At 37.5% G+C, this 15,545-nt stretch overlaps 1 protein-coding gene across 3 annotated transcripts in view; it reads right to left on the reverse strand.

The window, feature by feature from the left end:
* Window positions 1–1,258: 1,258 nt before the first annotated feature.
* Window positions 1,259–15,545, reverse strand: part of LOC119650089 (leucine-rich repeat and calponin homology domain-containing protein) — a 38,183-nt gene continuing 23,896 nt past the window's right edge. The window contains exons 6-10 of one of the 3 annotated variants that reach the window (XM_038052619.1): window positions 14,937–15,491; window positions 14,754–14,865; window positions 14,556–14,693; window positions 14,415–14,492; window positions 1,259–2,792 (exon numbers count right to left, since the gene is read on the reverse strand). In XM_038052619.1, coding sequence (XP_037908547.1) covers window positions 2,610–2,792; window positions 14,415–14,492; window positions 14,556–14,693; window positions 14,754–14,865; window positions 14,937–15,491 — 1,066 coding nt within the window. In that variant the 3' untranslated portion in view covers window positions 1,259–2,609. Of the gene's footprint in view, window positions 2,793–5,126; window positions 7,332–14,414; window positions 14,493–14,555; window positions 14,694–14,753; window positions 14,866–14,936; window positions 15,492–15,545 lie in introns of those variants that run through there. The other 2 variants (XM_038052611.1, XM_038052602.1) reach the window with 2 other exon arrangements.

Consider the following 15,545-nt stretch of genomic DNA (forward strand, 5'->3'; position numbering starts at 1 on the left):
AACAAGCAAAACGCTTCAAGGATTAGAAACAACTATGAAGTGGTTTCGGAGATTAACGCAGTGCCGTTTTAAAAAATGTAATTTTGGGAAAAACGCGTTTAAAATTTTGTTTACATTTATTTTTGATATATTTAAAAGAAAAAAGGTTTTAGCACTTGCAATTGATTAATCCGTAATCCCCGGACCATATAGAAGCGCTCATGAGCTTAGATATTCCTCTTCTTCTTCTTGCTGTCGATTTTTTTTTTGAATTTGGCAATTCGTTCATTGTCTTGTGCGTAATGGTAAGCACATCACACACACACAAAACATCGCACCCTATAAACGTATGTTTGGGAATTATCGCCCCAAGTGTTTTATTATAACACGTTATTATTTTGAGTGTTTTTCTTCTGAAAGGTCGCGTGAGGAGTTCATTATTTGTCAATTTTTCGAAAACCGGTTTGATATATTCTTGGACCTCTGCAGTTAGGGTTGACTTATGTTTGTACAAAATATCATCTTTAGCGCACATCTTACACTGTAACATGCTTGTCAATGCCGAAGAAACTAGGGAAAACGAAATTATGCTATGACTGTGGCTTTCATCGAGTTTAATATCAAAATTATTTGATGATAATTTTTTTGCCGAAGCACTTATAAATTCACTACTTTGGTCAGCAGTAGGCTGAGTTCCTTGGATTCACTGGATTTTCTCACATACTTTTTGATTTTGAATGCGGTTTTTACCCATTTCAAATATGTATATATAAATGGTTATATATAATTCCAAATACAAACTAAACACATGACAGAATGCCAACGTTTTGGTGTGTAGTGAATACAGTGTATAAATATAGAATAACGGTATTTTAAAGAGGGTGTATGAGTAGCCGCCGAAATTGGCCAAACTGCCTCTTGAGCGTCGAAAACGCACGCACTTAAAGTGCTGTAACTTTTTTAATCTTTCGAATTTCTCTATAAAAATCTAGGAGATAATTTCTGAAAGTTTAAGAAATCAAAAAAAAGAAAAAAAAAATAGAAAATTATAACCGGTACTAGTCTCTTAAGCCTAATCAACGATTACCCATTTGAATAACGAAGTCCAAAAATTAACAGATAACAAAAATATGATGAGATGAAGAGACGATTAAAGCCGAGAGATGGTTTTGATGGGTAAAAATCCAACAATAATCAAACGTAAAATTAAATTTGAATGTAAAAATACTCTAAACACGCCAACTAATTAGTGAAACTCTTACACATATTAAACTGTTGCTAATCTGTGTAAAAATATTTTTTATTCATCGACATATGTTATACTGACACAATACAATATATTTACATTTACTCAAATGCACAATTTCGTTTATCTCATCAATTTGATTTTATTTAAGTCGATTAAATTAGAAGGTTGTCATCCTCCATTAATATTATCCATTCTAAAAATTCGAATATTCAATATCACTACTTCAATATAATAATACAATAAAAATATTAACTAAATTTATCAACATATTGCATAATTTACAATACATGGTTTAATTTTTAATTGATATTGCTTAAATTCGAAAAGAAGAAAAAACTTTGGTTAATTAAAACGATCAATCCTGCCGAGGATTTCTCGATGCATGTACATATGTATATCGCATATTGGATAGTTGGATTTATGCATAAAATCTATCTGATTATGTTCACAAATAATTATGATGAATAGCTTAAGAGAAGTTTTTTAGTAAAAATGAAAACCTTCAACTCCTAACGGATGCCATGAAGTTATCATTTGCGGAAAATGGATATCACAATTGTAGTCTAGTTTTATTCAAATTCTTTTTAACGAGAGAATATCCACTTTCGAGAAGTAGATCTCTTACACCTGTACTGCCTTATTTGTTTGTGCATGTGGTCTATATTGTCCAGTTATATGCTCATGAATCTATGTGCTCTTCTAAACTATGTGCTGTTTTAAAATGATTGTTTAGAATTTCATTAGATTTCTCCGCCCAGTGGTTGTGTCAATGTAGTATAAGTCCAAATAGTGAAATGACTGACTCATATATCAAACGCGAGATATAGCCGGAGAGCAGTTCCGTTGGAAGGATAATGTATTCAAAAACATTGACCTTAAGAACTCTGGTTGAAAAAATAAGTTATCCGAATCATTGCAAATCAATTCGTCTCAATTCTTAGATACGGTTCAAACTCTACTTTTAAATGGCTTACTTCCATTAAACTATGCGTAAATCAAACATAAATTTTATATCCAACCTATTCCACATGCTTTTTTCACAATGTTGAATGCATTTCTTGCATACTTCAATGCATACACACGTCCTACTGCATTGTCTTTCTATACATTTACATAAATTAGGCCTAGAACTACTACATTTCTTTCCATATCACTTTTTACAAGAGAAGGAAAAATGCTTGAACATCTTTCGTACAGTTAATACACAAACTAGAAAAAATTGTATGAAATTTGTTTGGCATACCTACTTTGAATACAAGTCCTTAGATTATTTGTATTTAAAAAAAATAAAGCACCTGATTGTTACTATTTTGTTCATACGCGAGAGGAGATCCTTACTGTAGGTATTGATTATTGTGTTTCTCTTGTTAGTTGGTGTCACTTATGCTATTGTAGGTGATGGTGACAACGACTGTCCTTGACTATTGCTTCGTGGATTTCGTGTTGGAGATTTGATAGTTCCACTGCTATTTGTTTTATGAAACCGGAACAATTCACCCACCGTTATCGCTACTTGTACGGCCCCTTTACCTTCCAGAACATCTGCTGCACAACACATCATATTCTGAAATATAAGTGAACTTAGTTAAGATTTTGCATAATACAAACTTAAATTTAGTTGTCAAACTAATAAATCTTCTTTTTCTTCTGTGGAACAATTTCACAAGGCAGTTCTCCATTGGCTGATAGCATTAATCCGAGATATTTAAATTGATCAGTTCTGGGCAGGTCACTGTCATTGATAGTGATAAGTTTGTGTGGTGCACACACGGTCAAACGCTTTCTCTAGATCCAGAAATGCAATGTGAAGAGGGCGATGTTTCTCACGATGTTTCACAATGAGTAACCGCGCATTCGTAATCGCGTGAGACTATTTCTTCTTTCTGCTCATGAAATAGACACCATTTAATGCGCGGTGGGTCAGTGCGTTCTTCACGGTGTTTTATCTGTGGCTTTCTCGGTCCTTCCAGTCAGGGTGCCAATATCTAGTTTTCAGACACGTATTTGTTTTCCTCGGACTAACTTACTTACGTCCTGACGACGTCCATGCGTCAAACACCCTTGCCCATTTCTCGACAGGACCGGGGCCCGTCCCACTGCGTCGACTGAGATAAACGCCCTAGTATTTCTCCGAGACTCATTGATTCTCAATCGGATCATTTTGTTTTCAACAACATTGTGCTTGGGATCAACATGCTATGTAAATATCATGTCGGTGTTTCTCAAACTAATAAATCATTAGTTTGACAAACTCCACCATGTTATTTACAAACTAATAAATCATTAAGACTAAATAACAACTCCACTTTAGATTATGCTAGGAAAAAGCTAATTGTAACCAATATTAATTACATTTGTCTCACAAAAGTATTATCACCGAGCGCAATTCAAACATTGCCGCATGAAATCATATTACAAAAATCACCCGTCTTCGACTTTGTGCCTGATAGAGAAATTTTCACTTATACCAAGCCAAGACAACTTCTAAGATCGTTCACAAAAATCATGATTTCCTTTTCTTTGCATGTGTAAATATTTCTTCTTCAGCCTTTCGCCCATCAGAAGCGGGATTGACTCGTCTTGATCGGTTGCGCCATTTTGCTCTGTCAAAGGCCTGATTTGAATGCCGCCGCGAGGTTTTCAAATTACCATGTATCGTATCAAGCCATCGTTATTTCAGCCGTTTACCATCGACTTCGATGCTCAGACCAAATCTTTGCGAGTGAATTCTCGTTAGTGCGAATTACATTACCATAACATCGAATACGCCTTTTTCCAAATTTTTCTACCACCGATACAACTGCATATCAATCGTAGATCTCCTCATTTGTGATGTGTGGATGTGATCATGACGCGTTCCGCCACTGGCCCAGCGCAACATTTTATCTCCATAACAAGATCTCGAGTTGTTTTTTCCATTATGTCAACATCGTCAGAATAGGCCAGTAGTTGGATCGATTTAAATTGGATCATTTTTTTAAGGCCAGGTTAAAAAGAATGCGTTACACAGCATTTCTTTGTTTTTGACTGTTATTGATGCTGAAAAGTCACGACAGTGATCCAATGCCCCAAACGTTAAGCATAAGCTAATGGACCGCTTGGAGTAATTAGCCCGCCCTATGTTAAACCAGTTCCGCTGAAGTTCCATCAACTCCCGCCGACTTATGGTTCTTAACCCACTGAATTCCACGGACCGTTCCTTTCAGCTGGCGTCATCGCCAACTCGTCGGAATCCCGATTTTTGAACAGTTCATCAAAATATCTCACGCATCACTTCAATATGCCCATGCAGAATAAACATCGAGATGTATAAGGCTTTAGCTTGCTGACTCATTGGTAAAATATTCGCGCCTGATGCGGTTGCTGAGATTCGTCCAAAACTATCTCCGCACGATAGTTTTCGTATTAATTCTCTTTTGAATCTTCCTGTTGCTCTTGTAACTTTCTTGTGTAAGTGCCCTCCGAAACTTCTTATTCTCAATCAAAAATGTGTTTTCAGGTTCATCAGCGTACCGAAACCAGTCCTTTCATTTATCCTATATAGATATTCTGGCAATCAGAACACGCTACTTTATAAATACCACTAGATTCGAGTTTTAATTCGCGATTTTTGAGGACTTAGCAATCTACCATTCTTATAAGTATAATGTGCAGACAGTAGAATTGGCACTAGACGTCTACCGATGACACCTGACTACAGTAGACTCAATCTAATTCTATCCTTCAAGGAAGAATGAACCTGTTGCATCGATCAATGCAGTTACATCGTCGGTCTGAAGGCTTGTTTAAAGTAGTAAGAAAAAAATTCAAGATGATATGAAAGGTAGCCTCTCGGAGTATAGGGACTCGAATTCTTATCAAATAATTTATATACATCAAATGAAAAACAAAAGGTGGGTAAAATCCAAAATTGTATTTAAGAAATCCCGATTACATAGACTCCAATAAGTAAATAATTGCCAAGTTTTGACGAACCTACAAATTGCCACTTCTTCTGTCGTGCCTAGTTACCTCTTATCAAATGTAACTCACATTTTGCATTTATATATATATTGATAGGAGATTACAATAGCAAAACTTAGACCTTTTCTCAAATATAATGTAGGCATACGAAAATTCAGGCAGAATACATATATATTGTATAACTTTTTATATTTATAGTTCAATAAAAAATAAATAGAAGGCTCTAACTACGCGAAAATAGGCAACATAAAATTTTTAAAAAAATATTAAGAAAAATTAGGAATGTTTCAACAAGTTTCTAAGTACACTACTTTAAGTAGCTGTTCAGTTTTTAAGCTGTCGTGTTATAATCTAGTAGAAAAATGCACATTGTTTTCACAGATATTTTTTATAGGCTGCTTTCTGACAGACTAGTATACAGTCGAAATGTTTTTTTTCTTCAGACAATGACAACTCCTAATTATAAGTGATACAATATAAAAATATTTCCCATATCAAATATGTGTGTGCGAAAAAGTGATACAATTGTATATTTGGAATGTTCCTTATTATTATCGTTTGTCCAAGAATTTGGCTTGGCTTTGTATAAAAATATAAAAACTAACCATCTATCCCGTAAATTGGTTATTAGGTTTCATTGACTACTAAAGCTACTAAAATTTAAGCCTCTAATATTCAAGTCTATTCATTTCAAACATTTCCCAATTATTTCGCTCTAATAGTATTTCCCCAACAAAATCCCTGTTTTTCGATCCAAAAAGGAAGAAAGAAATCCAAAACACTGGAAAGGATGTTTTGCAAATGATACTTCAGCAACATAAAAGCACTTAGTCATGGCAAATTCATCTTTACCAATGTTATTTAAGTTGCGCGAACCTCTCGAGCTATTTGAACAATTACAAGCAATAGAAGAAGCGATAGCCATTTTTAGAATACATTTAAATTTACCTCTCAAAAAGATAACACATTTCTTCCGCTGAAGATTTTAATTTTTGTAAAATGGCCTCGAAAAACTGATAGTCTAAAACAATTTGGAAGTTATATATTAAATGGAAGAGTAGGTGGCGGAGACATTACGGCAAGTGAAAAGTTCACAGCTATCTAATTCAGATTCAGTTCAACCCCAACGAATCTTTCTCTAACCGAACGTTTATCCACAATACTGAATAAAAGTAGGATCCCTTAAATTCAACTGGTTAAAAATTCTAGCAACTTTCAAGTTGATCCTTCTTGTTCCATACCTTCAATTTTAATTGGGTAAGGGAAAGAGAACAAGCAACAGAAAAGTTAAGATGAAAGTGCAGGACAAAATGATACTAAAAATAGTTGAATTATGAGAAATGGATTTCTCTGAATTAGAGGATTCGGTATCATTAAAGACACTGCATGGCTTGATAGATCTTCCTAACTTCCCTTTGTTTATTTGTATGTTTTCTTCAAAGAATTCAATTCGTTTTGTGATAATCTTTTCAGGAATATTACATTCAGTATTGACATTTACACTTTCCTTCCCGAACGCCGTCATTTCCCCGGCTCTGGGCTGCTTTGTTATATTCAAATTGTTCACTTCGGCTATATCATATTTGAAATCTTTTGAATTTAATTCATTGCAATAAGAATAAGATGAACTATCGAAACCGTTTATTTTACAATTATCCCGTCCTTCATTCACAACCTCTTCCTCGTATTCGGCCTCCTCTTCTATATTATTTAAGTAAAAGTTTAATTCTTTGGTGCTACCGTTATTATACAAATACCAGTTTTTTTCTATTTGGTTTTGTTCAAAGCTGCCTGATGAACTTGTAAAAAAGACTCCTTCATGTAAATTTCCATTACTTTTATCTTGCATATAATCACGCGGGTTGGAGTACAGTGTGCTTTCACTTCTGATGCTTTCATCGTTAGCGTGACCCAATCCGTATTCATCTGTTCTGTTGTTGGCATTGGTTGCAAAATTTATCGACTCTTCCTTCTTGAGCTGTTGCTGCTGTTGTTGATGAAGTTGTTGTTGTACTTGATGAAAGTCGAGAAGCCCCTTTATTGTTCTATAGACTGCACTTGGATTTGGAAGAGTAGTGCCTTGGCCATCATCAGTATCACTCTCATTACATACAACATCTGCACAAGAGCATATCGACTCCTGCAACCAACACCAATAAGAACAGATAGTTGGATTTTAGTCATTTTCTGATTAAGTCAATTTCTAATTTAAAGCATATTTCAAATAAGTAATAATTCCTCATTTCGATATAAATACATAAGAAAGGGAAGATAGGAGACAGATGAGTTAATAACATTGGACTCTACAAAAGGAAGGCACAACAGTAACCGGCACGCTGCTACTCTCATCTCGCAATCAGCAAGGCACAAGGCACAAAGAAAACTTTACGAAAATTTAACATCGTTATCTGCGCACATGATGGCAGGTATAGAGTGATATAAATATCGTGAATAAGTCAAATTATCCTTGTGTTCATATTTTTGCTAAGCTCCTTGACTTTATTACGCGCGAAATGTCAATCGTCAATGCACCTATAATATAATTTTAATAATAATCGTAGCCGCGATAATCTATCTATCTGAATCTGAGCCTGGAAGCGCATTGGAGCGCTGCATTCAAGACCGTAACGATACACTACGGTAGGCAATATGGTCAGCATTGCGGTCGCCCGTGATCATTACCCTGATTTGACTCAGGCGCTCATTCACAGCGGATTCGAATGGTATCCGACATCCAGTAATGACACAAATCCATCTTCATCGTTTTTGGGAAAATTCTCGAAGCATGAGCAACGAAAAATATCTGGTGTCTTCTAAGCAGGGGGACATTCTGGATAAACTAATGACTATTGTCAGAGCGACATATGTCTCGTGCTGCTTTGAGGTCCAAAATAGAGTCCGCCAGAGCTGCATCTTGTCGCCGATATTATTTCTTCTTGTTATGGACACCGTCACACGGGATATCCAACGTCCAGCGCCCTACACACTGCTTTATGCAGATGATGTTTTCCTAGCATCTGATAGCAAAAATGATCTCGAGCAACTTGTTCAAAAATGGAATGATCGCCTCATGCAACACGGTCTCAGATTGAATTTAAACAAAACTGAATTTTTGACGACCGATCCCCATGAAACAGGCACAATCACTGTCAGCGGCAGTGATCTGCCCAGATCTGAGCGATTTAAATACCTCGGGTCAACGCTATCAGCCAATGGAGAGCTGCGTTATGAAATTGCTTCACGCATTAACGCAACCTGGATGAAGTGGCGTTCCACAACTGGTGTCCTTTGTGATCGACGTATCAACGAACGTCTCAAATCTAAAATTTACCGCAATGTTGTCCGTCCAGTCGCTCTCTATGGTTCTGAGTGTTGGCCGACCATAAAAGACAATGAACGGCGTCTCGCGGTAATGGAGACGAAGATGCTACGTTGGACTAGTGGCGTCACACGTTTAGATCACATCCGAAATGAGGATATCCGCGATCGTTATGGGGTTGCACCGATCGTGGAAAAGTTACGAGAGAGGCGTCTTCGATGGTATGGTCACGCAATTCGTGCAAGCGAGAATTCACTTGCAAAGATTGGTCTGAACATCGAAGTCGATGGTAAACGACCAAAAGGCAGACCTAAGCAACGGTGGCTTGATACGCTGGATGGGAATTTGAAAGCCTCGAGATTGCACCCAGATCAGGCATTCGATAGAGCCAAATGGCGAAGCCGATCACGACGAACCGACCCCGCTTGTGAACGGGACAAAGGCTGAAGAAAAAGAAGAAGATCGGTGAGGTGCTGCCTTATCCGGAGGATGTTGGGGAGTTCAATGGACCATGCTATCTTTCTTCAAACACTGTTGTTTACTTCCTCGCTGGGCTATGCACCTTGGCCAAATCGCTGGATTTGCAAAGAGAGGCAAATAGAGTTGAGCTGAAAAGAAACACCAACAAAACCAAAGGGTTAAGTCTTTCGGTGCTTCGCACTCTCCCCATCTCCTTTAATAGGCAGAGCATCGAAGGCGTTGATTAATTTGCATATAAACCGAACTGAATATCACTCGACGCATTGATAGCACTAGATCCGCGTTCGTTGTTTTGTCTAAAATCTGAAAAAGCAGTTACCATCAAAATCAAGTTGAAACTGCTTTGTACTAGTGTTCTTTCTGTCTTGCTACTTGGAAGTAGCATATGGAAAGTGATCACTACTATCACTCAAAAGCTCCAAGCCTTCGTCAACACGTAGCATCGAACTACGCTGGTCTGATCCTATTTCAAGCGAACAGCTGGGTCAGTGCACAGGCCAATCACCCGTGGGCGATGTGATCGGAAAGCGGAAGTGCAGTGAATAGTTGTGCATTAAGGAGCGAGCAACAAATCCATTGCTGAGTACGCCATGCAGCCATGAGATGTTATGAAAAAATTGTTTTTCTTTCCCAGATAGCTAAATATTTTAACCAACCAACAAATAATATAACATTGTGATCGTGATGGGTTATCTGAATACCAAGGTTGTGTCTGAGGACACCTTGCTCGAACATGTGATGAAGAGGTATAATCTTGGTGATCATATCACGATAACAAGTCGGGAAACCGGAAGCTGGACGCTTCAGGTACGAAAGGTTTTGTGTATTTCTTAGTACGTAGCACGTAATACATCCATATATTATGTGAGAATATCCACTTTCGCATGATATTGACATTCATAGTCTTGAATTTGCGAAGAAGCCAGAACTTTGACGTATTATAACTTTGTTAGTAATAGTGCGATTTCCACCAAACTTGGTAAGATCATGCTCTATGTTATACTCTATATTGTTGTGAAATTTTGTCGTGCTAACATGAACTTAAGGGGGGCTTTGCAGTCAATTATTAAAAATTATGGTAATATACTATTATTAACTTTATTTGTACAGATATCACTATGGAAGGTATTTCGGAGCCCAGGCACCATATAGTGGCAGCCCCCTGATCCCTGTACTAATCGAGACCTTTCATTTGATACCCCACATGACTATATTTGATGAAAAAAAAATTTACACCCCCCTTTTGCATGTATGGGGACCCCCCCTTAAATTCAACGTAAAAGGATGTAACTCACTGTATGCGTGAGCGTTCACAGTTCCCACCTTTCTACCAAATTTAGTGTCAATCGCTACAACCGTCTCCGAGAAAAATGCGTGTGACGGACAGACAGACAGACAGACAGACATTGAATCGATTTTAATGTCTGTCTGTCTTTGTGTAAACACAAAACCTTAAAAAGTGTCATGTGTTGAACCGATGGAAGAACTTAGAGAATTTTGAAGTTAAAGGTGAAGTTTGGGTGCGGTAGAGGAGATAGTTGAACGTCAGTCTCACCATCTTGTTATTCCGGTTATTTTGGATGTTTGTATTCGTATTTGTGCGATCCCGTTGCTTAGGCACTTGCACAGCATTAAATGCGATGTAATGAAAATAACCCTCAGTTTCATCGAAAACGAAGACGAGTGGATGCCGTATACTACACAAAGGAGTGAACAGGGGAGATACAGAGTTTGTAACATTCAAAAATCACAAGGAAAGAGAGCAATTTTAGCTCTAGCATACGAAAGCTTGACATGTTTATTCAAATGTGATTACCAACCAAACAATAGAACAACACCATGAAAATTGAAGATTAATCTAAAGTGGAAAATTAAAAAGAGATATTAAATAAAAAATATACATTCCTACTTTATACATTATTGTGTATACATACATGATCGAAAATTCTAGGAATACATTCCTCTTCAGAATAATCCATATCCAGTGCAATGTACTTTTTATACTCGGTGTTTGGTATTTAGCTACCTCTGATATTCTCGTTACTTTCTCTCGTCATAGATAATGAAAATTTTCGAGTTGTTTGCCCATAAATTATTTTGTTTTTGACAAAATGCTTCATGCAAAACTGTGATAACACTCAAGTAATATTCCTTGTTCATTGGTCTACGGTCTCTCATTTGTAGCAAGCCGTTCACTCTCCTGATGCCTGGATTGCTTTCAATTAAGTATTTCCTATTGTACTACCAGAACTACGCATCAGTTTGTACAAGTACAACGACATTTCAACGGGGCTGGTTTATGGAACAATCTTGAAGTTACCAGGTGAATTCTTCACGATACTGGTTGGAACACCTCAGATTGCCAGTGAGAAAATTACAGTCAATTTCTAGACCAACCGCAGCCCTAAGCCATCAACATCAGCCAAACCAACAACGATCTCCGAAGCACGTCCGATTAGCACCACATTTTACTATGAAGTGGCAATTGTGACATTGCGGCATTAGGAAGTCAGCAACAGCACCGAGTTTGTCTGGCACTTCATAAATGACAATTTATTTTATGTAGCTTGCTCATAGCGTATATGAATTTAAAATTATATGTAGTAAAAACAAATCCATTATTTTTGCATAGAACTGAAGCTTTACTTAGCATAATTAGAATAATCCGATTTAGGTTAAATATGTGGTCGACAAAGTGTTGCGATTTTGGAGGTTGCATTATTCCTTTCATAAAATCCGATCCGATATCAGCAAACAATAGGGACAATCTACTTTCAGAAATCCCCCTTGAGACATTTTTTTCAGCAGGAAAGTTTTTCGCCATGATCCGGAACTGGTGGTAATTACTTGGTGTCAGAGATCTGGACTATAAGCTGGATGGATAGGAACCTCCCAACCAAGCTCCCGGACCCTCGTATTGACTAAATCTGGCTGCTTCTAGGCGATTGTTACCTTCAGGCTGAATCAAGGGTTTCCCGTAAGGAAGCAGCTGATAGTAGATGATTCACTGCCAACCCCATCATCTACACAGCAAAACCTTCATGATTATTAATCCTGGCTTGAGAAAAACTGATCTCGCTTACACTTTTGCCGACCATTACGAATGTTACAGAATCGTGGAATCAAGCTAGAAGCACGATCCACAAAGCGTCCTATACAACCCTGGGGGTCATCAGGCCAGGTAAGCGGTATATCAGCCGAGGTACTTAGCTTTGGAATGGCGATGTCTAAATGAAGGACCGTGTGGAGAAACTTTTCTACCATAAGTTTCCCAAATAGTTGGCAGGAATATTTCGAATGGAAGAATTTTCTCTTCCCCCGCTTCCACAAGCATTGCCGACATTTGAAGCAATCCACCTATCAGCAATCAGATCTGACGAAATCGTAGCTGAGCTCCGAAAAGCGAAGAACTGAAATCCAATAATGACGCTTAGTGACTTCTACAACCAGATTATTGAGGAGAGTAGAAAACCGTCTAACTGGAAAGAAAGCACGACCGTGCAAATATACAGCCTAGCGACATCATTGCAATGAACCAAGCCGGGTTTGTTAAAAACTGCGGAACTACTGACGCAATTACATATGCAGAAACATTCTGCACCATTTCTAGTTCTAGAGAAGTCAAATGCCCGTATGCTAAACAAACTCATCTGGTATGCTCTATGGCAACTCCTAGTGAGAGGGGAATGTGCGCTGGGTTAAATTTTGTTCCACGATCCGAAGAGTAGAGTTCCAACTGTGGCAGGTATATCAAAAACATTTCCTGTCTCTGACGATGTTCATCAAGGAAGCTTGTAATCGACGCATCAACGAACATATTAGTCGAAAAATTACTGCAATGTATTTCACCCTGCCGCCCGTATGGTTCCGATCGTCGTACGACTATGAAAAAAATGAAGGGCGCCTCGCGGTGATGTTGGTCCAGTTGGCCTAACACGTCATGATCCATCCGGAATGAAAACATTCGTGTTCGATATAAATTTGTACCAATTATAAAAAAAGGTCTTTGTGCTCATGAAAAATCACTTGGTAACATTGGTTTGAACATCCAAGTCGATAGGAATCGGCGTCCGAAACAACGTTGGCTTGATACGGTAGATGGGGATATGAGAGCCTCTGGACTCCATCTAGATCAGGCATATGACCGAGAAAATGGAGTAACCGATCATGGCGGGCAGATCAAGCTTCTGGACGGGATCAGAGCTGAAGGAGTCGGATTCCCTTTAAAATTTTCAATACTATACATTGTATTGTGTTTTATGTGTCTTAATAATGGTGTAATCTTAGGATGAGGGGGGTTCTTCAGTAAAATGTAAAATATGGCGATATACTATCATAGACTTTATTTGAACAGAGAATGGTATGAGATGTATTTTGAGGCCTAGATTGTATACGATTTTTCCAGATTTTCCAGTTGGATAGTTTCAGATAAGAGTTCTGTCTCACTTTAAGTTTGTATTTTTTACCACTTTCTTTCCTAATTTACCGAAGCCGATTGTGGTGATCCGTGCACATGGTATCTAGGCTCCGAAATACTCTACGGTGCGATATCCGTCAATCAAATGAAGTTAATAATAGTAGTAGTAGTTATTATATTTTCAAAATTTACTGCGAACCCCATTAAGTTCATCCCAGGCCGCGAAATATTGTGCTAATATACGTTTAACATGATGCAGCATTCTGGTAAGTTTGGTGGAGATCCTACTATTATTAACAAAACCATAGTGAGTCAAAGTAACCTCATTCATATCAAATTACTACGAGACAAATGTCAGTATCACATCGAAGTGAATATCGGGTATGTTTAACGTATATACACTAAGAATTATACATAAATGGAACCATCGTGCACCCAAATATTTTTACACAAAAAATCAACAGAACCTTTTACACCTGATGCGCCGAGTTTCCGGTTTCCGAAATTGTATTGAACGCCTCTCATTTAATATCCTACATGATAATCGCAGTGGTGATAGTTTCAATAGAAGCGAGAAATAACAGAATTCATTGCATCCTGAGCCTTCGTCATATTGCGCGACAATAGATTAACTGGTTTTCTATTCAGTTAAGCTACACCACGCACTTCAGTGGATGATCGAACATTGTTGTCTCAAGCTAATATTTTTTTTTTCATTTTAAGTGATTGAATGCTGGATTGTTATTGGTGTGCTTTCTTCTCGCCGTTTAATATGCATTTATGTTATCTGTACAACTAAAACTAAACAATAAAGATTATGAAGCCCCCGAATTGAAGATCTCCGAATGTAAACACATGAATCCAATGACACTATTTACACTTATTAAAGCAATCTTACTTTTGGACATAACAAGTTAAACACATATGGTGGAGTGCAATTTTATGAAATAGTAAAGTTTTCGAAAACAAACAATTCACCAAAACAATGTCAAATAAAAGTAACTCACCTCATCTACCCCGATTCTCCTACATGCTTCTAGAAAATTGTCAACATTCCGACGACAGCGCGCCATTGTCAGCTTCGGCTAAAGCACACATACATTCAAATTAGTAACTTGAAGGAAAAGAACACAATGTTAAGGACTTACCACTCCAGGTGACGGTACGTGTATACTGCCAACAGATCGAGGTCGAACGTAATTTGCCAAATGGCACAGTACTACACCGTCTGTTAGAGCCGAAGCTATGTCTTCTGGCATATTCATTTTTAACCTCGTCTCAATTATCTTTGATAAACAACAAAAGATTAAATTAACATCGTATTATTCACAAGTCATGTCAATTACCGTTCTTAACTGTGTCAGTAGTTCGGTTTCCTCTTTTTGCTTGTCGAATTCTCTGCGCATCGTGAAACTTAACTTCTCTGGAGGTATATCACTGTTCCAAGATACATTCCTGCTGAAATTATTCAGCATGTTCATTAGAACAACCGAATATTAAGAGAACATACACATAAATAATATTATTACCTGGGTTTCGTCAATGGCGGTTTAATGTTCGAAATTTTTGTTGTCGTTGGTAGCTTACTACCAACCAATGAGGAATTATTATTAGGAGTTGAACCGTTGCATTTAGTAGGACTGCTTGGTTTTACATATCCTGTATAATCAGCAGCATCTTTTGCAGTTGTATCCTTTGCTTGATATAGCGGAGTCGTGCTTCGTGATGGTATCACCTTTTGAACTGGTTTTTTCGTTGTTATGGCAACTGTTTGTATTGTAGGCTCGTCGGGAGATGATTTTTTCACCTGACCATTGGTTTGGATATTATAGCTACTATTAATATTGCTATTGTTGTGATCATCTAGATTATCAATATCATTCGAAATGATATTTCCATCCAGACGATTCATATCATTCGTATTATTCTGTCCTTTCGGCCGGTAGATGGATAGTTCCTGATTTCGTTGCTGTTTTAATGCTTCCTTATACTCTCTATATGTTTGAATGTTCCCAAAATTCTTGTTTCTCTCTGATTGTTTCTGATTATCTGGCGAGTAATCGTCTTCGGGCGATGTACTTTCACTGTAAATAATAACGCAGAAAATATTTGTTTTAGTCTTAAACAGATTGGAATTA

Source organism: Hermetia illucens, chromosome 1, assembly GCF_905115235.1.
Source record: "Hermetia illucens chromosome 1, iHerIll2.2.curated.20191125, whole genome shotgun sequence".
Lineage (NCBI taxonomy): Eukaryota > Metazoa > Arthropoda > Insecta > Diptera > Stratiomyidae > Hermetia > Hermetia illucens.